This window comes from Mus caroli, unplaced genomic scaffold, assembly GCF_978045245.1.
Source record: "Mus caroli unplaced genomic scaffold, Mus_caroli_1 scaffold_5, whole genome shotgun sequence".
In the NCBI taxonomy this organism is placed as follows: domain Eukaryota; kingdom Metazoa; phylum Chordata; class Mammalia; order Rodentia; family Muridae; genus Mus; species Mus caroli.
In genome coordinates this window covers 30,882,951-30,907,225 of record NW_028227260.1, presented here as the reverse complement: position 1 = coordinate 30,907,225, position 24,275 = coordinate 30,882,951, and the positions used below count along the sequence as shown (strand labels likewise).

The 24,275-nt window shown below is 38.3% G+C and overlaps 1 protein-coding gene across 3 annotated transcripts in view; it reads left to right on the top strand.

Annotated features, from left to right (window-relative positions):
• The window catches only part of Pwwp3b (PWWP domain containing 3B), a 28,016-nt gene extending 5,604 nt beyond the window's left edge, over positions 1-22,412 (top strand). The window contains exons 1-4 of one of the 3 annotated variants that reach the window (XM_029473691.2): positions 1,914-1,955; positions 15,397-15,525; positions 17,779-17,946; positions 18,587-22,412. In XM_029473691.2, coding sequence (XP_029329551.1) covers positions 18,803-20,848 — 2,046 coding nt within the window. In that variant the 5' untranslated portion in view covers positions 1,914-1,955; positions 15,397-15,525; positions 17,779-17,946; positions 18,587-18,802 and the 3' untranslated portion in view covers positions 20,849-22,412. Of the gene's footprint in view, positions 1-1,913; positions 1,956-2,945; positions 3,056-15,396; positions 15,526-17,778; positions 17,947-18,586 lie in introns of those variants that run through there. The other 2 variants (XM_029473690.2, XM_021153987.3) reach the window with 2 other exon arrangements.
• Positions 22,413-24,275: the final 1,863 nt, after the last annotated feature.

Here is a 24,275-nt window from a genome sequence, read left to right as displayed (position 1 = left end):
ACCAGGGCTGTGATGTTGAACCTCACTTAGTTTCGAACAGTTCACTGGTTTCCGCATAATCTGAGAGTAAACATCACCTTGCATCCTAGCAAACAGGCCATGGATGGTGATGGGGGAGAGGGCACATAGTGTAGGCAGACAGACCTGCTTTGGCTTTCCCCCCTTTTTTTTTCTTGTCCCTTTCCTGGGTTTATACAGGACTGACTTTCTATTACCTTGCAATCTTACCAATTGTTGATTTTGTAATTTCTTTGCTGCTTTTCAGTCAAACTGAGCTTTAAAAAGTGAAGTTTTGGTCTTAGTTACATTTGCATCTCTTTGATGACTAAAGTAAGTGGGTATCTTTCATATGGTGCTGTTTTTATTTTGAGTGTTTGGGTTTTAAGGGGCTCCACTGAATAGCTTGATAGAAAATGGAGTTGCACAAGGAGGCCAAAGAGTAAGCTATAGTTCAATGGTAAATTGCAGAACACTGATAATTGTAAAAGTCAAGTGGGTCTTATAACAAAGCACCACATTTAAGTAACTACTCCCAAATAGGTTTGGGGCTTTTAGCAGTCTACAGACAGATATTTAGAGCTGTTCTGCACGAACCTGCTTACAAGGAAGCAGAGCGTTCCCTTAGAATTTCATAACCTACTCATGTCCTTCTGTCCTTTCCCATTTATTTTGATTCTGCTGTTTATTTTTAATTAACATGTAAGAGCAACTTTAGGCTGCCTTGACATTTTATTTAATTTTAATTTTTATTTTTCAGTGGATTTTGATAGTTTTTTTTTTGAGGTAGGTGCTCACTCTCTAGTCCATATTTTCACTCTGTAGCCTAAGCTCCCTTCAACCCTCACCCCCGCCCCGTTCCTGCCTCAGTTTCCCAAGTGCTGGGATTATACGTGCAAGGCACCACACCCACCTTTAGAACAGAGATGTTTTTGCTTGAAAACAGTTATACTAAGTTTGTCAAGTTTTCCCATTTTGGCTTAGTGTTTTTTACTACAAGTTTTTCCTCCCTAATTTCAGTATATTTACATACACATTCTTTAAAGAGTTTAATTAGTGTTTCATATTTAGAAATGAGTAAAATGTGTGAAAGTTTTAGAAGGATGAATAAGACTTGATTATACCCACACACTGTCATATACACCACACACACTCATGCACACACATAAACAACACATTCTCTCACACACATACCCCACACAAACACATACATACACACACATAAACAACACATTCTCACAATCACAAACACATACACACACACGTGCCCCACACACACTCATATACACACACACATAAACAACACATTCACACACACACAAACACACGCGCCCCACACACACTCATACGCACGCACTCATAAACAGTACACACATTCACACACACACACCACAGCAAGTGGTGGGGGAAGCATATAACCTCAGGACCAGGAAAATTAATCTTTCAAAGACTTAATTTTCCCCCAAATAAGGTATTATTAATTCACCTCAATCACGAAGAAGGGCATGGCAAATATTTTAAAGACATTTTGAGCCGCTGGATCTTAATTTAGTTTGCAGAAATAAAATGGCAGAATAACAAAACAAAACATTTATGTGTTGCAAAAAGCTATTCTTCTGTAGGTCTTTAGTTTATGTTAAAGGCATTTCTGCAGTGTTTTCGGGGAGGGGATCGTCCACCCTGGCGCTCTGACTGCAAAGTAAAGGACACATGTTGCCTTTTCTGCTTTCCAGTTTGGAAAAAAAAAAAAAAAAAAAGGCACGGTGCTTTTTTTCAGACTGAAACAAGTCTGAGTTGGAGCTGGTGGCTTTCGCCCCTCCCCGAGGGGCTCTTCCCTGCAGCCCCCAGCATGAGAAGGGGTGGAGCTTATGCCTGCTTGTGGGAAGCGCGCAGCAGCGCTCATCCTGGGGGAGGGGCTGCACTTCTCCAGGCGGCAGCAGCAGACTAGGAGCTAGGAGGTAATGGCTGTCTTAAAGCCCGTTATTTTCTGGCAATTTCGTCGCGCTTCGGTGGGAAGGTGGAAAAAGAAAATAGAGATTATTGCCGGGGAGAGGTGGGAATGCAATAATGTTTTGATAGATCTGTCCTAACTCGGGTGGAATTAATCTTCTGGAATTTGGGGTTTTCGGATAATTTGAAAGTCCGTAGTGTGGGGGAGAGGTGATCAGATTGCAGCTTCTAAAATAAGACTTCAGTGAGGCATGCCGTTCATGTTCATTTTCTTACGTGGCATTCCATGTTTTTGTCTCCGGTACAGTTTTTTTTTTTTTTTTAAATCGGATTTTGTTTTAAACATTTGCATTCTGCCAAAAAAACTGGCAGAAAACGCAAACATAAAATGAATGAAATAGAAAGATACATGGGCTTCGAAGGAGATTTAGATACGCTGTTGAGTGATATCACTTGTAAAAAAAAAAAATGCGTGTTTTCCTGACTGGGGGCGGGGGCGGGAAACTAGACTCCTTGTGTCTCCCACTGTTTGGGTGTAGTTGGTGGTGGCAGAAGTGAGACATAACCTTTCCTTTTTATTTTAACTGCTTTCAGCATTTTCAGAATTGCTTTATTCCCTGATAATTTTTATAATGAGAAAAGCAAAATGATGCTGAGATAGCAGACTATTTTATTTCAAACACACTCGTGCGCGCACGCATACACACACACACACACACACACACACACACAAGTCCACACAGAGATACGTGCTCTCATAACCCTTTCCTTTTGCTGAGAGAGGATTTTTTTTCTGGACCCAGTCAAGCAAGGAGCCAAGTTGTGTAGACTACAGCCCTGTGTGTATCCTGCTTGTGAGGGCGCCTCTCAGGCCACAGGTAGAGAGAGCAGTGGACCAGAAGAACCATTCTTTTCTTTTTTTTTTTTTTTCTGTGTTATCTCAGTTTAAAAGTGAGCTAGGGGACTTGGTTTAACTCTCTAAGCAGTTTTAAAAGTGTTCTGCAGCACGATACTTCAATCCTATGGAATGTCCCAATACTGCCAAATAAAGGTCTGAAGCTGTTGTGCTTTGACAAGCTGTCTCCAAAGTTCAAGTCGGTGGAAGAAAGTAAGTTTAGAATGGCTTCAGTGTTTTAAGTTATTTAAAGAGAAAAACTATGATTAACAAAGTGTGTGTCAGCAAATCAGGAAAAAAAGGGGGTGGTGGTGATCTTCTAATGGAATTTGTATGTGATGGGGTAGAAGCAGTCTTACCATCTCTGTTTTAAAGTAGCCCCTGTTTGTTTGTTTTGTTCTGTTTTGTTTTGAGACAGGCTCTCTATAGACCAGGCTTCCCTGGAACTATGGAGTTCTAGGCTGCCTTTTTGACAGTCCTCTTGCCTCAGCCTATTGAATGATGAGAATGTAGGCATGAACAAACGTGCTGGACTTAAAATAATCTTTAATTTGCATTTAGTCACTTTGCACTAATATTGAAAAAAAACTTGGAATAACATGCTTCAAAGTTGGGGCAGGGGATAGAATTTAAAACAATACATTATAATGAACCAAACTGGCTGCCAGGTATGGTGTCTTGTATCTGTAATCCCAGCAGTCAAGAGCCTAAGTCAAGAGGATTGCCTTGAGTTTTAAAGTTAGCATGTGATATGCAGATCAGCCTGGGTTGCAGAATAGCCCCCTGATTAAAAGAGCCAAAACAAACAAAAAAGTTGTTTTCTAATGCTATGTATTTGTGTGTATATATATGAATATATACACTCTATAGGCAATTATTAGTAGAGTTAATCTTTCCAAAATTATACTTTTTGTAGCTTCCCCATATTTGATATTCTCAGTAGACATGACATTTATCTATAGTAAAGACTTTTGTAGGTAGAGACATTTGGATTCCACCTTTTGTGCAATGTATAACAAAGCTCTGATTTTCAGCCTGGTATATTCTAGAAGCTTGAAGAAAGCTGCTGGCTGGCAAGATGTAGTTCCCACCCTTCTCACAAGGACATGGTAGTGACAGTTCTGCTTCTGGACACAAGATGGCGCTTGCCAGATAGCTTAGTTCTTCTCCAGACAAGTGTTTTTATGAAGTGAGCAAAGAAAACAGGGAAACACATTTTGTATTATTAAAGTGCAAGGCAGCATGTAGTATGTAATGGGAATTCATTTGAAAACCTCTTTGTGTGTGAGGAAGACAAAGCCCCATCGAAGACTGATGTGAGGACTCTTAAACATTTCAAATGGAGGTCATATGGTCTGGCTCATAGTTATTTCTGTTCTCTTCTGTCTCTGCCTGGTCATTTTCTGCTAGCAAAATGGCATGCCTACAACAGTCTTGACAGGGAATTTTATTTACACATTTTATCCATTTTATGAGTTTGATTCTATGCTCCTTTTTGGCACCACCTCAGCTAATACCACATTTGCAAGTGGCATGAGCAGTGCACCTGTGGTCCATGTGAGCACGAGAAAGCCTGTGCAATGGCAGAAGTGCCCAGCAGAGTCAAGGCTCTGCTGGGAAAGCAGCTGGAGTGAGAAGCAAGACAGCTGGATCACAGGCCCAAACCACCACAGGTCACGTGACAGAGGGTCCAAGCCCTTCATTTCATAAAACAGTTCATGTGAAAAACATAGGAAGTTGAAGAGTCGAAGTAGGGTTTCTTTTGTTTCTGGTTCGGTAGCCATGACATAGCAAATGAAAAAGCACACGTTGTAATGCTGGGAAAGAAAGAAGTACAGGTGGTTCTCTGCGGCCAATGATTTGATTTGAGTTTCTTCAACTTTATTCTGCTTCAGAAAACACTGGCCCTCAGTAGGAGTTATGCTTTGAATCTGTTTCTTTTCCTAGGCTTGGACTACTGTGTAGTACCACTCAACTTTCTTGTCGATGCAGGGTAGCAGCAGTGAGCCACAGCTTTCAAATTACTCAAAGTGCTGTTTCCCTTTTGGCACAGCCTCAGTTAATATCACATTTGCAAGTGATGTAGGCAGTGTCCTGTGATCCATTTTGAGCTCCCCCACCCCCCCAAAAAAAATGTCAGTGCAAATGCAGATGTGTCCAGCAGAGTAAAGGCTCCACTGGAACTCAGCTGGAGTGAGAATCAAGACAACTTCCAGTCATGTGGTCATGACAGGAAACTGTTTGGGGCAGAGCACAGTTGCCAGTGCTCCTTTTGTTTGTTTGCTCCCTTGTTTATTTTGTGTGTGGGGGGAGGGTTTGTCTGTGTGACACCTATGTGTAATACCCTTGAAGACAAAGGAAGGTGATGAGCCCCTGGCACAGGAGTTAGAAATGGTTTGTGAACCACCATGTGGCTGCTGGGATTCAAGCCCAGGACCTCTGAAGAAAACAGCCAGTGCATTTAACCATTCCTCCAGCCCCCTGTGGTTTGTTTTTTTGAGATAAGGTCTCAACCTATAGTCCAGGCCAGCCTTGATACTGGCTGTGTAGACTAGATTGGTCTAGAATTTACAGCCCTCTGCCTGACTCTGCTTCCTTACTGCTGGAATTATATGGAACCACAGCCATCTCTACTAGTGATTCTGGAGTGAGAGAGGGGGCAGTGTGTGTGTGTGTGTGTGTGTGTGTGTGTGTGTGTGTGTGTGTATCTGTCTGCCTGTCTGTCTGTCTGTATGTATGTATGTATTTATGTTTATCCTAGTATGTCCACACAACAACTCAAATGTGGTTTAACTGTGATGGTTTCTAGGTCTAATGAGTTCCTTTGAATGTGACTGTAAGAGGAAAATGTATGTTAAAACTCTACAATGACATTAGAAAAATATTCACAATGATAGCTACTTTTGGAAGTCTGTCGTGTCCAAGCCAACCATATGACTCACAAGAAAACCTTGGAAAGCATCCTGACAATTAGTAGCTATGTCAGTCATTCCAAACCTCTGACTGTCATCCTCTTAATGATAGTTTACTATGTTATCTGGGCCAGCGGGAGGAGACACAGACCCTGAATTCTATCTGGCTGATATGGGTAGATAAAAGAGCTCTGGCAATTTACCCAAGTTAAAAGAGCAATCCCTAGACTAAACTGTGAAAGCTGCAAGACTACCAAAGTAATCACGGAAATGGTATCCCTGATGGACTCCCTGCGCCCCTTGCCTGTCTCCCATTTGTCAGCAGCACACATACTCATTCCCTTCATACAGTGGCTGCAATGAGGCCTAGGTCCTAGCACATTAGAAAAGTACCTTTGTAAAATAGTTTAAATAATCTTCCTAGCCACTGGCTTAAGTCTTGACCTAGTGCCTATAATTTTTTCTTTATTTTTAAAAGATTTATTTGTGCGTGTGTGTGGGTGTGTGTGTGTGTGTGTGTGTGTGTGTGTGTGTGTGTCCGTGTCCATGGAAGCCAAAAAAGGGATGTTGGATTACCTAGAGCTGGAGTTGTAGGCAGTTGTGAGCTTCCTGATATTGTGCTGGGAAAATGAACTCAGATTAGCTGAAAGAGCAGGAGGCATTATAAACTGCTAAAACAGTCCTCCACCCTCCCCCAACTCTTTTTAAAACCACTATCTTCTAGTTTCGTACATTCAAGTCACTTACTCAAGCTTTTTTTATTGGCTTATGTATATGTTCATGGGGATGGCACATGCTTGTGTGTATATTTATACACTACTCACATTTTTTTGAGGTCTGGAGTATCTTACTGAGTCTGGAGTTCCCTTGACTTGGCGAGACTGGCTAGCTCCAGGGATCTTCCTGTCTACCTTCCCAGAATTGCGATTGCAGGCACAAGCTCAGGTCTCCACATATGGCAAGCACATTACTGACTGAGATAGTTCCCTGGCCCTTTATTTATTTATTTATTAAGGATAAATAATATCCTTTATTTAAGCTCATTGTAAGTTTTTAGAAGCACGTAGAGAGGCCTCTACAATGATTGCTTCTTTGGTAAAACCAGGAAGTCAAATATAAGCCACTGTGACCTAAAGACTTGTGGGTGACCAAAGGTTCACTGGGTGATTTCTTGCCTAGATACTAATGAGTCATTTCCATATTTAGACCATCTGTGGCTCATACTGAACTTTAACTTTTTAAACACCTTCTTCCTGGTCAGTGTCTACCTGGTGTTGCTCATTTAGGCTGCTGCTGATCTCCAAAAGGTATTGATGATTCGGAATATGCTTTCATATCAGGTGGTCCAAGTTGCCCATTCAGTCTGCTAGTATAGTTAGAACTGGGTTCCAAAACTCATGCTTTAAACATTATTTCAGAGGACCTTGCTGTAACACCTGCCTGGGAAAATTGGTATCTAATTATTTGGTCTACCATCTCTCTTATGGCCTCACCAAAAAAATACTAGAATCAGGGTGATAAGAATAAGTTTGGTCATGCCTAGATTTCCTTTCTATGTATGTCGCAGAGAATGGCAAGTGTTATGAGGAACACATTGCTTTTTCTTCAAGTTTCCAGTGATGGATTCTAGACAGGTCTTTCTGTCTGTTCAGTGAAGAATAGCACAGTCTAATAGTCTGGGCATATAATAGAGCTTTCTTTGTTTATGTGTTATGATGATGTGTAGTGAGGCCCTGGTCTCCTTTTCTTGGATTTTATCCTTTAAAAGATTTCTCATTACACAATCCACACCCTTCACTCAGAGATACTCTATTGGCATTCTCTAGATTTTCATAGTCGTGACAGTATGCAGAACTGATTGGGTTTTTGTTCTCTTTTTTTAAAGCATCTGTGTCATGCTACATACATTTGACCAAAGATTATGGAGTTGTTTTTTTTTCTCCCTGACAATGATATACTACACTGGAATACTCTGTTACATGCACCTCTGGTTTTTTTGTTGTTGGTGGTGGTTTTTTTGTTGTTGTTGGTGGTGGTGGGTTTTTTTGTTTTTGTTTTTGTTTTGTTTTTGTTTTTTGTTTTTTGTTTTTGTTTTGAGATGGGGTTTCTCTGTGTCGCCCTGGCTGTCCTGGAACTCCCTCTGTAGACAAGGCTGGCCTCAAACTCAGAAATCCACCTGCCTCTGCCTCCCAAGTGCTGGGATTAAAGGCATGCGCCACCACCACCCGGCTTGTGCACCTCTGTTTTAAGGGTCACAGAATAGTCCACCTGCCCATTGAAGGTCTAAGATTATTTTAACAGTGTCTTTAACAATGTCCCCTGGACCTTACAATGATCTTTGAGAACATTTTAACTAGAAAACCCCTGTTCTTATGAACCTAATGCACAAAAATACTGCTCTTTATGTTGTAGCTAAGCTATCTCTTCTGTGTTATGAAGCTGCTTTTCAGTGGGAACACATGAGTAAACCAGCTCTCCGAGCTTGAGTTGTAGAATTTGACTACTCTCTTACCCTACCGTGCTTTCTTCTCTCTTCCCTCTCCTTACAGGTATATATTTGACTGGCATGGAAGGCCTTCAGGATGATTAAAGCTGTGCCAAAGAGAATAAGTTTCATAAGCTATAGGATAGTAGCATCTTCAAGTTTTTTGACATTTGTCTTTTGCTAACTCAATGGAAGAGCTAGCTAGCAAAGACATGAACTCTTACAAGAGAAGTTGCATAGTCACATCAAAGGCCACCCAAATGCTTTAAAAATTAACACCGTAATAAATTAGTATAGGGAATTAAAATAATTTAATAGACAATAGGTCTTGCTCTATATTTAAAAGGATATTTTAATTCATACTTTTGGCACACGCAACCTTCTGTGGTAGTCAATTAATCCAAAGAAAAACTCAAACTCTGTGTATTGCCGTTACTATCAGAGTAAAATATAGTTGGTTTTTATGAGTTATATTCTAGCTGGTTGATGTTCTCTCTCTTTGAAGACTCACATTTATTGAAGCATATTTTCCATAGAGTTAAATTCACTCTTCTTTTTTAACTGTACATATTGATGAGCTTTAACAAGCTTAGTCGCAAAAACAATACAATTGGGTAATGGAATATCTCCAAAATAGGACATTCGGACCTCATTGCATTCTATATAGTGTCTCTATCCCACTTCCTGACAGTCAGCAAGTTTATTTCTGTTTCTGTGGATTTTCTTTTCCTGGGGTGTCATGTACATGGAATCACAAAGTAATCTTTTGAATCTAACAATTTCATTATATTGATCAACAGATAGATATTCTACTTATACATGCAAAAGTATTGCATGTATAAGTAGTTTATTTCTTAATACAGCTGAGGAGTGTTGTATGATATGGATATTCTATGATTTGTGTAACCATTCATCAAGAGATTTGCAGGTTTTAATGATTATGATTAAAGTAGTTAAAGAATTCAAAGCAGACCCTTGCCAGAGGCGGGGGACGGGGGGCGTTCTTCTCTTGAGTAAATACCTCAGAGTGGAATTATTGGCTTTGAAGGATTAAGAATGCTTAACTACATTAACAACTTCTGGGCTGTTTCTAAAGTTATGTTTGATATTTTTGCAATATGTGCGTTACTCTGCATCATTGTCTGGAATCTCTCCTGTTAGTGTTTTTTTTCTCTTTGATACCAGCTGTTATTATAAAGGTGTTAACGATACCTCATTATCTTTCCCTTGTATATATTTACTAATGGTGATAAACATATTTTCATGTCCTTAACTAAAAATTGTGTATCTATGTTGAGATGTTAGTCTTACTAAATTCTAAGAACATTTTATATATCCTGGATACAAGCTCAGTAAGAGGTATATGTTGTGCACATATTTTTTCCAACTCTGAAATTTTTTTCATTTTCGTTTTGAAGAAATTTTCAAGCTGAATTTTCCTATTTTTATGATTTATGATTTTTTTCAACTTTGTCTTTTAATAAACCTTTGGTTCATCCAAGATTTCAAAGACATTCTCCTAATATTTTATAGATTTGGCTTTATAGATATAGATATGATTTTATAGAACTGGCTCATGATGTATTTTTAATGATTTTTTATATATACTTAGCTAAGGGGTCATGATAGAAAACTTTGCTTAAAATGTTCCAGTACCATTTATTGAAAAGAACTATTCAAAAATTGGTAGGCAATATTTACTAGTTTATTTGTGATCTGTTGACCTATATGTCAATCATACATCAATAATATATAATCTTGATTATCATAGTCTTGAACTCAGATAATGTGAGTCTTCTGCCATTTCTACCTACTTCCTTTTCAGTATCATTCTGGCTCCTCTACTTCTCCAAACATATTTTAGAGTTATTCTTTCAACTTCTACAAAAAGCCTGCTGGAATTTTCATTTAAGTTATAGTGACAAGAGATATGTATGGAGAATGTTATACCCTAAATTAGTATTTATGTCAATTCATATGGTATATATCCTTGTTTATTTATATGTTATTTGTATCAGTATATTAAAGTTTCCAACACACTTTTTGTTAACACTTAGATTTTTTTTTTTTGAGATGGAGTCTCTCCTTGACCTGAAACTTGCCAAATGGGTAAGCGTGGCTAGCCAGCAAGCTCTGGGGGAATCCATTTGTCTCTGCCATCCAAGTACTGGATTACAAACACAAACCACAACACCTGGTTTTTAAAATATGGGTCATGGGGATCCAATTCAGATCTTAGTGCTTGCAAATGCAAGTACTTCGTGAACAAAAGTGTCTCCCAGCCCTGCTTCTTGTATTTTTGAAATAAAATGATACATGGAGTTTTAAAACTTAAGCTTTAAATCTTTGTTGTATAGAAATCCAGTCAACTCTAGATTGGTTGATTCTTTAGAATTCTCTTTAGAGTTCATTCATGTTATCAAAACTGCAGTTTTACTTTTGCCTTTCCAAGACATACACACTTAATTGGGCTTTCGGCTCTTACTCTATTCACTGGGGCCTCTAATCCAATGTTGATTAGAAATAGTAAAAGCAAATATTCTTACGGTGTTCCTGGTATTAGCAGAAACACATTCCATGTAAACATAATGTTAACTGTAGGACTTTTGTAGATGTTGGTGATCTGATTGAGGAAGACTGATTTGTTTTATAATGGGCTCAGTTCTTCTTTTTTTTTTTTTTTCTTTCTTTTTTTTTTTTTTTTTTCTTTTTTTTTTGAGACAGGGTTTCTCTGTGTAGCCCTGGCTGTCCTGGAACTCACTTTGTGGACCAGGCTGGCCTCGAACTCAGAAATCTGCCTGACTCTGCCTCCCAAGTGCTGGGATCAAAGGCCTGCGCCACCACCACCCAGCGGGCTCAGTTTTTCTATTCTGATTATCTGTGAGATGTTGGTAGATGCTCTGTCTGCCACAGTTACTATGATTTTTCATCATTTTCAGTTCTCTACTGTGGTAAGCTAAATTGATGGATTTGGGAATGTTGAACAATCCTTACATTCCAAAGTATGAATTTCATTCGATCATGATAATATCTTTTATCTCTGTCATTGCTTTGAGCAGTAGCATTTAATGAGGATTTCTGCATCTATGTTTTTAAGAGATAGTAGTAGTCTGTGGTTTTCTGTACTTTTTATTGTGTTATTGGTATCAGGTAAATGTCAGTGTCACAAAAATATATTTGATGTCATTCCTTGTATTTTATCACCTTATTCTTACTGGCTTGCATTATTGGGTTTTTAAGTAGAGGCTGGTGCACTACACGATTTTTTTTTCCACAATTCTTTACCCTAAAATTTCATCAGTCTATATACTTGTACTACCAAAAGGGAGATTGTCTCTTTTCATGCTCTTCCCATTTAGCTGCTGTAAGTACTAAGTACAAGTTTCATGATGAGGCAGAAAGTATTGCCCAGAGTAACCTCGATGTTTGGAGGCACCTTTGGACCTGAACTTTGAAAGTAGAGCTTTCTTAGCATTCTTTCTTTACTCCCTGGTATATAACCTCTAATTTGAGTCTGAGTGACATATGGAAGGCAACTATGCTCAGCATACACCATAAGGTGCACACACTTGTACAAGCACACACAGAGACAGAGAAGGGAGAGAGAGAACCTCAAAGCCTGTCCCCATTGACACACTGCCTCCAACAAGGCCATGCCTTCTAATCCTTCCCAAACAGTTCCACTCCTGGTTAACCAACCCCACAATCTAAAGACTGTATTGCATCACCTCCCACATGGTTTTCTTGAACTATCATTTTATAGCTACACCCTCTTCTGGAACATCAGCAATGTTAATCTTTTCACTATTACTCTCCTGTTATTTTGAAAGTATCATAAATATTAAATCCTATAGTGTTATAGTGTCCAGGTTCTAAGTGGCCCACTTCCATATTGTGAAGTATCTTTCCCTTGTGTGTAGGCTATACATTGTTTGCAATTAGCTCAATTTGGCAAAGGTGATGAATTATCACGTGTTACCATGGTTATATGAGACTGTCTTAGTGAAATGGAGAAGTAGGAGAGAAAGGTAGAGGGGAAAAGAAGGAAGCAAGCTAGATGCAGAATCAGGTACAATATTTTTCTTTTAAGTTCAGTGACTCTCTACACATAATGCTTTAAGATTCATTATATTGCTCAGCTGTTCATCCCACACACAGGTATTGAACATTTTTTATTTACACTGAAGGATTTGCACTGTGTCTTAGTAATTACAAACATCAGCTCTGGAGTCAGAGTACCTAGGTCCAAATGCCTTGTGCCAAGTACACTGTGAACATTCTTGTAAACATTTCTTAATCTCTCTAATGCCTCATTTACAAAATGAGAATGACAAAAATGCTCACTGCTTTAGTCTATTTGTGCTATTATAACAGGGTACTTGAGAACAAGAAATTTCTCCAAAATGGACAGATACTTAGCTCACAGTTCTGATGGCTGAAGCATCCAAGAACTGAGGGACCATATCTGCCAGGGGCCTTATTATTATGTCACAAGTCACAAAGAGTAGCATATAGTGAGAGAACAAACAAGAGAGAAAGTGAGAAGGGTCCAAGTTCATCACCTTTTTATTACTTCAACCCATTTCCACAATGACTAAACCACTACTGCAATCTGGTATTAATAGGTTCGCTGGAGTTTTAATCAACTCATAAAGGTCTCTCATCTCTCAACACTTATGCACTAAGGATTTAAATTTCCAAAACATGAACTTTGAGGGAGATGTAAAACCTTATTAACAAGACTGCCTGGCATGTGGTAAGAAATCACTGGCATGTATCCTTAATATTAATATTAGTAATGCTCATGTAGAATGCAGTGAGTTATTCTCTGGTTAATGGTAAGTTACCAGGCATGTAAAAATGATAGGTATTATATGTTATTTTAATAATCTACTTCATAATAATAACATCAGTATAATTTTAACATTTATCATTAATAGTTATCACTCTTCTTATCCTTCTGAAAAAGAGTAAAGTGGATAAAAATTCCACGGAATTGGTATAAGATTAGCTAACTTGCATGCTATGAAAAATAGACAGGAAAGTGTAGTTTTGAAGTATAATAACTATATTTTATGTGTACTTAGGCATTCAAATGAGTAGGAAAAATATTATAAAGTATATAATAAAATAATTCTCTTCACTTAAATAAAGTAATGTAAATACATTAGCCCAGGAATCCTCTTTAGATGAAATAGTTAATATTCTGTAAGAATGATTTTTTTTTTTTTTTTGGTTATTAGAAAAATCAACTTTTTTTGTCCTGCTATTCTAAAGACAGACTGGGAATTACAGAGATATAGCTAAGATATAAGTTGTTCCATAAGTTGATAGCAGAATGTGGTAGTCCAATTAGGGGCTTACATCGATCTCCATTTCTAGTGAGTTACATCATTTTTCTAGTTCACTTCTTAGTTCATAATAGCTTGCCAAACTATCTCTTTATTGTGGCCAATTTCTAGTGAACAGAAAAAATAGTGAAAGTGGGGCACTGAGCACAGGCTAGCAGTTTATCCCATTTTGGTGGTGTTGTCTTTAGAAGCTTCCCAGATAGCAGTTAAACAAATAAAAGACAAAAACCTTCCTGTGGCAGAGAGTGCTACACCAGACTTCATTTTCCTCCTGAATCATGAGGAGACAACAATGCCTAGGCTCTACTGTAGTTTGGACTCCCCACCTGAGTTCTGGTTAGAGGGCAGAGGCCAGTGGTGGTATTTGCTAGAAATAGCCCTTAAAACTCTCCACAAGACTGTCCATCCCCCCTCTTTCTTAGATATCTAGCCAGAGAAAAATGATGTACCAAAGGATTGTCAGGCCCAAGAAGATGGTAAAGCCATAGGATGGAAGAAGTTTGGGTCCCTTAGTGACTACCTGAAACAAATGGCCCTCCTCTTTCTGGTGACTTGATGGCCTCCTTTAAAAATGTTTGGGAAGTGAACGAACCTGTGAGATTTGTGAATATCACAAGCATTGTGTAATTTATTTATTAGTGCCACCAACAAAATCCCAGCCTAGGGATGACTTTTATTAGTCTATTAGTATTTATTACATAAATGTGATTTTAAAAAAAAAAACACATTTAAAATGTATACCCTATGAATAATGTCATAATGTGTTATACTGAGGCAAACAAACTACCTCACTTCTCAAATTATCAACTGTAGTTTAAGTATAATTATACTTAAATTGGCTTTCTAATTTAAAATTACCATAGAGATATTTTGAGGAACAAAAGACTTGTAAATTAAAAACAAATTCTCTCTGCATTGAATTTCCCAAGTGTGAAACATAACAGCAAGTACAAGAAAAAAGCAACTTCCTGTTATAGTCTAGGCTACACAAAAATGGCTAGCTTAATTCCAAAGAAATATTTTTTCATCTTCTAGTCAGAAATAAAACATGTGTACGAAGCAATCTCTGAAGCTTTCCTGAAGAATTTAAGAAAAGAACTGAGTCACAGTAGAGGTGTACAATGTTTTGGACACAGAAAGTTTAAAAAAAATCTTACTGAAAATAATGTAAAGCTGTTGTGCAATCCTAATCATTATCTTTCTTATTCTATTTTAAAAGGTGTTGGCCAGCATGGATTTCCATGCACCTATAAGTATATTTGGTTTGCAAGTGGTTTTTATTTTTTAGAAATTTTGCATCTGTCATCATCTGGGAGTTTGGTATACGGCTTTCTTCTTTTGTTGTGTTCTTATTCTAAGTGGAGCGTGAGGGGTGTGGGTATACTGTGTGTGCAAGTGTGAGGGGCTGTGCTTAGAAAGAGGAAAGGGGTTACAGAGGACAGTGGGAACAAGGTAGGGCAATGGGATAGAAATAGGAGCAAAGCACATGATATGTGCATAAAGATGTTCAGGATGAAGCCCATTACTTAGCAATGAAGACATACTAGTAAAAAGAAAAGAATCGCCTGTAGACATAGGATAGCAAAGAATGCTAGTTAAAATATGTAAGAACTATTTACACTGGGGTTTTCTTACTATGAGATAAAGTGTTTTGCAACCTCCTCAAGAAATCATCCACCCCCAGGGTTTGAATGGGATTACACAGAGCCTTGCTGCTATTGCACTGTAAAGTTCTTTAAAGGGGAACATTTCTAGGTCTCAACACTCAAGCGGTTTTTCTTGGCAATTGTGTCTCCTGTGATTCAGGGAGTGGCCTTCAGCTCTGCGTCACCGTAGGGGCGGAGCCTTCTCTGAGCAGTGCCTGGGAGTTCTGTCCAGCCAGCCTTGGGGGAGGAGCTGCATTTGACTAGGCTGCAGCTGACAAGAAGCTTCAAGGTAATGTCTGACTTGAATTGATTTTCTAGAGACTTCTCGGAGCTCTGGGCGAAACATGAGGAAAGGGGAAGGATGATCTTGGGGTGGAAGGAACGAACGGCTTGGGATTTTTAGAGAATTGCTAGCATTTTGAGGACATGAATCCTCTGGAACTTTTGTATCTCCTAAGGTTTTTGAAGTCCACAAAGGGGAAAGGGTGATCAGATTACAGCCTCTAAATTAAGGCTTCAGGGCAGCATGGCCGTTCATGCTAATTTCCTAACTTGGCAAACCTTGTTGATATTATGAGGTGTTCTGTTATTCTATGAAGTTTCAAACATGTATTCATTTACACAAAAATAAAGCTGAGAGAAGTATTTCACAACAGTGGATTCATGCATCTACTAATTGGAATGCACTGAAAACGTCTGGACGTGTTACATACATATGAGTACAGGAAGGGGCTCAAATGTGCAACTGAGTGAAGGCATGGGCACATAATATATGCATGTATATGTGTGTGCTTGGAAAAATGTGACAGAAACTTCTGTTAGCAGTCAGCACTTTGGGGTAATCAAGCTGATATTTTTAATGTTTAACCCATTTCAATATCCTAAGAATACCTTGCCTTGTGATTATTTGTATAACCATGAAAGAAATGAAGCTCAAACAGCTACCCATTTTCTTTAAACACAAACATTCAAAAAACATGCATATATGCTTCCACAACTATACTTAATTTTTTCCAGTAGTGGAAATTTTCCTAGATCTGGTCAAATAAGGAGTATGGTTGCTGTTCCGATTATAAATCTGTGTGTTTCCTCCTTGCAATTCATTATTTCAGTCATGCGTAGAGCTCTAGTTGCCAAAAATCATTTTCTGCATCATCTAAGTGTACAGATAAAACAAAATATTTGGTTTATTCCTGTAAGCTGTTTAAAGAATATTATATGGTATGATACATGCATGCTCTGTAGTATTATGTATCTGGTAAATAGAAAACATTAGCCTCCACAGGACGTACTTTGAAAGTTTCTGAGGAACAAGTACATGGTAAAGAGAGCAAATTATTGAACAATAATTACATGTACTATTTAAATATATGTATGTTACTATAATGTATGCAACTAAATCTAAAAAATACATGTATAGTTAAACAGGGATGCCTTTTCTAGTCTATATTTTTAAAGTAGTAATTAGTTTTTATTGTTTTTTGATATCTTCAGGGAAATATACAAATAAAATATTACACACTTGGGACAAGCCTCATTTAATAACTTATGCAAACTCTTGTGAAAAACACTTATTTATATAGAATTATGTTCAAATCATGCTCTAGAGTGGGTTTCATGACCCTGGTTTGAAATGGGCATTCATTCTTCTATCTATGTAAGCAAAATTCTAGACAGAGAATCTTAATGGTAGACATTTGTTTCAAGTTGTACTTAACTTTTATATGTATATGTATTTTGCATCATTTTAATTCAATAAGCTTCTGGATCAACAGAAATGTTTTGGTGAAAACATCACCATATTTCTACCCTGTACTAGAAACCTTTTCATGTTCTTAAATGCTTATTTGATACTAGGAATCAAACCAGGATCTTAAATGTGCCAGGCAAACACTCTAACACTGAGCCACATTCCTAGCTCTAAGTGCTTATCATAAAGAATTTTCACCCCCCAAAAAAAAATCCTCCTGAATTTCTAGTGCAGTTTCTATCCTCCCGTAAAACGGATCTTGTGTTACTGCCCTGCTTATATTATCACCAACAGGCTGCAATTCCGGTACTGGTCATAAGATGGCAGAAAGCCTGAATTTCCTTCAGGGAACCATTTTTATGAAGCAGGCAAACCAGTGATACTGTTTTTTTAATTAATAAGATGTTGAGACACGATGTGCCACATAACTCATTCCATTGAAAACAACTGCACATTTAAATAAGGAATCCATATGATGATTAATGGGGAGATTCTATCAGAAAATCTATACTGTGATTCATAGGAGATACAAGCTAATTTGTTACCTTCCTTCCCTCATGCCTCCTCTCCCACTTCTAGAGTGAGATCCATTTCAGTATGAATGGTAGAGAATATTTCATCTTGAAAGAACACAGGAGAAAACAAATATGACATCTGTATTAATGACTATGTCTTATCTCGTCCCTATGGTACACAAAGGCATGCCTGTCAGTTTGGGCAGGCAGGGTTGGTTGGTTTGTTTTAACACATCTTCCCTTTATTGATTGGATTTCCTGTCTTCCTTTTGTACAGCCTCGGTTAATAGCAGAGGTGCATGTGATTGGACTTGAGCCCAGAAAGGCAGTATAACTACATCCGTGCCCCATAGGGTGAAAGGCCTGCTTGGAAGTCAGCTGGCGTGAGGATCAAGATAGTTGGCTGTCACACTGCAAGACTACCCACCAGTCCACCTGACAGAGGGTAAGTAAGCCTTTTCCCATTTCAAGAAATGCTTTACGTTTGAAAACATGCTGAGGTCTTAAAATATACTTGATTTTTGCATCTGTAGCATTTGAATTTCAAAGTAACTTTTGTATTAACATAATTCAGTTAAGAATTCATAAAGCCATATGCTCAACTCACGCATTTTCTTTTAGTGTTATGGAAACATTAGAAGCATTTGAGAACTTAGTAGAATTACATTTCTTTTAGCTTGTTCTGGAACTTCTGAATAAGACTTGAGAATGGAACTGAACATTCAATGAGCCCATTCCCCCCCACACACACATATGATCCTCGTGGGTCCTAAATTTGAAGATTCACTACCACAGGTGAAATACCAGGAATATGAGAGTATCAAACTATCCAATGACATAAATTCCCTAACAAACAACTACAGCACTTCTACTGGTGCATATTCTTCAACAACAATATAAGAGTTCTTTAATTTAGTTTATTGTGCAAGTTTATTTCCTGGTATTGTTACCTCCCTAGCCATTAAGCTGCAATGAGAAATCTCTCTGGTTCTCATTGAACACAGTTCTTTTCAGTTTGCTTGCATTTGCTTAACTTGTACTTCAGCAAGATACTTTTATTGTTAATAGTGTTCTCCCTATTTCAGTATCTTCCAGAGTTCTCTTATTCAAACAACATGTTCAAGAATCCTGGGGACATATTCGTGAAAGAAAACGGTGCACATAAGCCATAAACTCTTGTGGTGCCAAATCAAAAAGAAACTTTCATAAGACTGGTTTCTTGATAGCACTTGTATTTGCAGCCACAGGGCTAGCCAATCTCTTTGTCTGTAATACTACTTGGCACACTAATCTAAATCATAATGGATGGCGAATATGTCCTGTGTAATTGGAAAGACCAATTATGGCCAGCAAAAGTTCTAGATAGGTCTGAAAGTCCATCAGACAGTAAGAGGAAAAATTCATCGTCCCTAGAAGTTGAAATACTTTCACTGGATGAGAAAATTACCGTGGAAAGCACAGACGCAAAAGTCCTAACCAAATCTGCTGTTGAAGCCATTATGTCCTCTCTAGCAGTGCAGTCAGAGGTCAACGTTGCACCTAGAGAGGAGACAGCCTATGAAAGATCACTGAAAATGGCACTGGAAATCGTGAAAGAAGGAACCAATCACAGCCAGGAAAGCATGTCAGAAGAACAACCTACAGCTACAGCGTCTGAAAATGTGCCAGAACAGCCGCCTGATTCACCTCCTCATAAAAAGTTCCGCAAACTTGAAAGCAACACCCCGGAGGACTCCGCTTCCATCCTGCTGTGCTCAGAGAGTGATGATTCCATGACCGATGATAAGTTGCAGGTGCACACAACCGGTGAGAGCATGCCAAGTGAGATGGACACAAAGGCATCAGAAAACTTAGGCTGTTGCCAAACAGATCCTTCATTGGCAGTTGAGGATGATAAAAAGGAAGAAAAGAAAAAGATTGACATCTCGGCCATCATGTCTGTGAATTTATCACTCAAAGAAGAAAGCGAATATATTAAAGAAGAGAAATTCGTCCCCTCATCAGAAGATCTCGCTGTCCCCAAAGAGGAGTCACAAGACATCCTCCCAGAAGCACCCCCGGCTGTTTCCTCTGAATGTTCTGCTGTCTCAGAGAATAACATGGAAGATCCTGGTGAGGGCCCATCAAATCAGAATCTAGTCTCCTATGCCAACCAAAATCAGTCTTCTGTGGAATCCGATGTAGGTGCTGAGACATCCACTGCAGGGTGCTCAGGGGACTTTCAGGTTTCCCTTCCTGCCCGTGATACAGTCAGCAGTGATCTACTGCTCCAGAGACTGGATTTAGAAGATCTTGAGGAAGAAGCCCGAGCTTCCGGCAAGCTTTTGTCCTTAAATCCTGCCAGTGCCGCTGCGTTGGAAAATGATAATGAAGATGACGATGAGGACCTTCCACGCTTCATCCTCCATTATGAGACACGTGCATTTGAAACCGGAATGATAGTGTGGTTTAAATATCAAAAATACCCATTTTGGCCAGCAGTGATCAAAAGCATTAGGCGGAAAGAGCGGAAAGCGAGTGTGCTTTTGGTTGAGGCAGACATGAGTCCTCAAAAGAAAGGCGTTAGAGTATCTTTGAGAAGGCTGAAGAAGTACGACTGTAAAGAGAAACAGGCACTAGTGGAGAAAGCCAGGGAGGAGTACCGGGAGAGTATCGATTGGTGCATCTCACTGATTTGTGACTACCGAGTTAGACTAGGTTGTGGCTCTTTTACCGGCTCGTTCTTTGAGTATTATGCTGCTGACATCAGTTATCCAGTCAGGAAAATCATCAAACAAGATACCTTCAGAAATATATTTCCAAAGCTATACAATGAAAACGTCGGGGAGCAGTTGCCTATGGCATCCCAAGCCAAGAGGGTATCTTTCCAGAAAATTCTCCCTGATCGGATGAAGCCTGCTCGGGACCGAGCTAACAAGAACCTGGTAGATTTCATTGTCAATGCAAAAGGAACAGAGGACCACCTCTTGGGCATTTTAAAGGGCACAAAAAAATCCAAGTGGCTGAAATCATTTCTGAATGCAAAGAGTTTCACACCCTGTATCGAAACCTACTTTGAAGATGAAGATCAACTGGACGAGGTAGTGAAATACCTACAAGAAATTTATAAGCAAATTGACCAGAAGATGCTGACTCTAATAAAAGATGACAAAATTAAGTTTGTCTTGGAAGTTCTTCTACCGGAAGCAATTATTTGCTCAATTTCTGCTGTTGATGGATTAGATTATGAGGCAGCTGAGGCAAAGTATCTCAAAGGACCGTCCCTCGGCTGTAGGGAGAGAGAATTATATGATTCCAAAATCCTATTTGAAAAGAGACGGAGGTCATTACCAAACGAAGGCCGTTAATGCCAAGAGTTGGAACCAAAAACAGAAGCTAGATGAAGCTTTGGAAAAGTAATCTTCTAAAAGTTCCAATGCCTAAATATTTGCCGAAAATGAAGGGAGGGTCTTTGAATTCTAAGTTCTTTTACTTTTTTTTTGAAGATCTGTGTGACCTGCAGGTACCACTACATCTACTTTTATTTTCTTGTGCTTCATCATATTCAGCTTGATCAGTATATTTTTAGCAGTTTGACTTTCTAATAGATTTTGGAATGCATAATTCTTAAGCAACTTTAGCGGAAACTGTTATTTTGTTTTAAGATATTTTTGCGTCTTTTCTGTATAGGTAAATACATTATGCACATTCAGTTCAATAAAACTTCACTGGTGTTAGATTTTAAGCAAGAGAATTAGAAAAGATGTCTAAAATACCAGTTATATATTTTTTGGTCAATTTTTTTTATAAAGTACTGACTTTTCTCTTAAGATAGCCAATTTATTTTTCCTGCCATGCCTATTTATTTTTGGGAAAAATATCTCTAAATCATAGAACCAAAGATAGATTAAAATTTGCCATATATATAAAACTAACCACAATTGCTTTTGCAAGAAAACAATCTAAAATTAAAAAGTAAATGGGTTATCCACATGTAATCTATCTGTTTGTATGTATGTGTATAACATCTCAGCATGCAGAAAATGATTGTTCATTCTACACTTCTATGAAATTCCAGTTTGAAGAGTGTCAAAGCTGAATAACTTCCTAAAACAGATAAGCTTCTGGCTATCTTCATTATTGTGAGTAGTTCTTAATCTAGCAAGTTGAGCGTATGTAGAAGACAGTTAAGATCAGCGTGTCAACAGTATAGCCACACTACAGTCCAGAGTTGTTGCTTCAAATCCATCTAAGTTTGATATAAACTTAAGAAAAGCAAGCACTGTGCTTAGAGTCCTTTCTCCAAATATAAAGTCATTTGTCTCCAACCAAGCAAGCTTTAGCATTTGGCTTATTTCTAGAATGGTTCTAATTGGTTCCAATAACATAAATGCCAACTGGTAAATCATTCCAACCTACTAGATGGACCAGAAACTGGAAAATTGGAAAAACGTTCCAGCAAAAGGTCTTCACTTGCTACATGTGGCAGTTATTCTGTATATGGTTATGGTGTATACAAAATTAGTCGTTCTTGTTACTTGAAACAAGATTTTTTTTATAAGACTCAATCTTAGAAAAGCTAGTATATTAAAAAACTTGATGTGAAAAGATGTACTAAGGGCTTAACATAAACCTATCTCCATTTTTACCTCAGAGAGTGAGACAACTTTCACTCTTGGGCTCTTTCGTGTTCATCTCACACAGCTCTATGTTTATGTACAATTTGCAGAATTTGGGTATTTGATTTATAATACAACTATCATATCCTTCCATTTAGATGTTCATTTCACTTGAGTTAAATAAAAACATTGTGGTGTTTGTGTAAATTAATATATGTACAAGCATATATATCTACATGTACCCACACTTCATTTAAAACGTGTAAGTGCTGTCATCATTTAACTCTTGTTATAAGTTGTCATTCTAAATAAAATGCCCACTTTCATGATTGATTTTGTATTATTTTAAAAGAAAATCTTCCTGATCATTTTAGGCTTTATATCTAACAAAACTATTTTGGTACCCTGCCTAAAATTTCCCAGCATTCTTTTTATATACATAATCTGTCAACCCCCATAATTTCCATATAGCTTTGAAGAGTGTATTATGATACCCCATACCATACAGTATGTCGACTCTATGATTTGGAAAAATACATTTTATTTACACTATAATACTGTGTCCCTCGGGTTCTAACATATTGACCCTTCAGTATTCCTAGGAAGCTATTTTTGTATCCTAATCCAAACCTAAATCTGTGTTTTAATATGCTTCTTGTAGTTGTGTTTAGAGACAGGGTTTCTCTGTGTGGCTCTGGCTGTCCTGGAACTCACTCTGTAGACCAAAGAGATCTGCCTGCCTCTGCCTCCCAAGTGCTGGGATTAAAGATGTGTGCTACCACCACCCAAAGATTCACATACTCTTTTACCTCTTAGTATTAGGCTTATAGGTTGCCTGGATTTGAAAGTGAGAGCCTCAGATTTCCTCACGTTAGCTAATGACTGGGTACTCTGTTTGATGTAAAGACTGGGGCACCTGATCCCTTTTGAACTGTCATTTACCTTTTGCCATATGCTGATCTGAGACATCTCTGCCCTTTGAATAGGTCATCAAATGGTATTTGGTCTGTGGAAAACAATGAACTTAGCTTCTTCACATTGCTTCCAGAATATGTGGCTGTTAAGGTTCTTACTGCTGTTAAGGCAGACTGTAAATTTGTCCCAGGCTGGGTCCTTAGCATAAGATTTTAATCTGAGGGAAAAGCCTGTTTTGTCATCTACCCTAAGCATTGTGTAAAGGTAACCCTCATCTCCAGTTAAAGGAAGACTGCTCAATTTCAAAACCAGATTTTCCTTAGGGGGTCTGCCAAAGTGCATGGAGATCATGTACAGTATCCAAAGGGATATACATCTGTGTATCTGTGTCCAAACAAGGAAAGAGTGGAATGCTGAGACATGGAATTCCATAAAGTTGGGAAATGAGAAACTTTCTGAGTCACGATTCCACATAGCCCACACTGACCTGGAAGTCAATGTTATCTAAGGCTCACTGTGAGCTTCTGATCCCTCTCTTCTTCCTGCCATTGGGAGTGCTGTGAATCCATGTATGCACCATCTTGCCCAGCAAACATGAGAATCTTAAATACCTAAAATCATCTGAACCTTCAGGTGGACAATAGCAGTAATTCCAAACTGCTGAAAGTAGATGTTCAAGCATCTTGGCATTTAGCAATGAGTCAGAGAAGTGTTCTCCTTTAGGCTAAATAAGAATATGTATGGTTAAATATACACATTGCAAAGTTAAAATCCAAAGCCAGTGAACTGGTAGTTCTAAATTGCTGTGAGCTTTTGTAAAAAATAAATGTTAGCTAAGCTAATGCTCACATTAAAAGAAAATCAATGCTTAGACCTAACCACATTTTAGCTGTTTGTGCGGTTCATCTGAACCTCTTTTGTGATAGCATCCATATTCAGTGTAATATGACTATCAGCTCCATGTTCGTCTTCTACTGGGAGAAGGGACTAATTTTCCTTCCCATGCCCTTCACCTTACAGAAGCTCCCTTTAATGAAAATTAAGTTGTATTTCTCATTGAATGAGTGCCTCTCCATTTCCCTTTTATTTAATACACTTGTTTGGAGAGGGTGACAGAATCAGCCAGTACAAAAGGACATTAAGTAATACAATACATTATACACATATGTGATGTCAGTTTTCAGGAATAATGTATACTTGTTTGAGTAGGGCTCTCTGAAGCTTGACTAAGGAACCCCAATGATGAGGCAATTCACTGAAG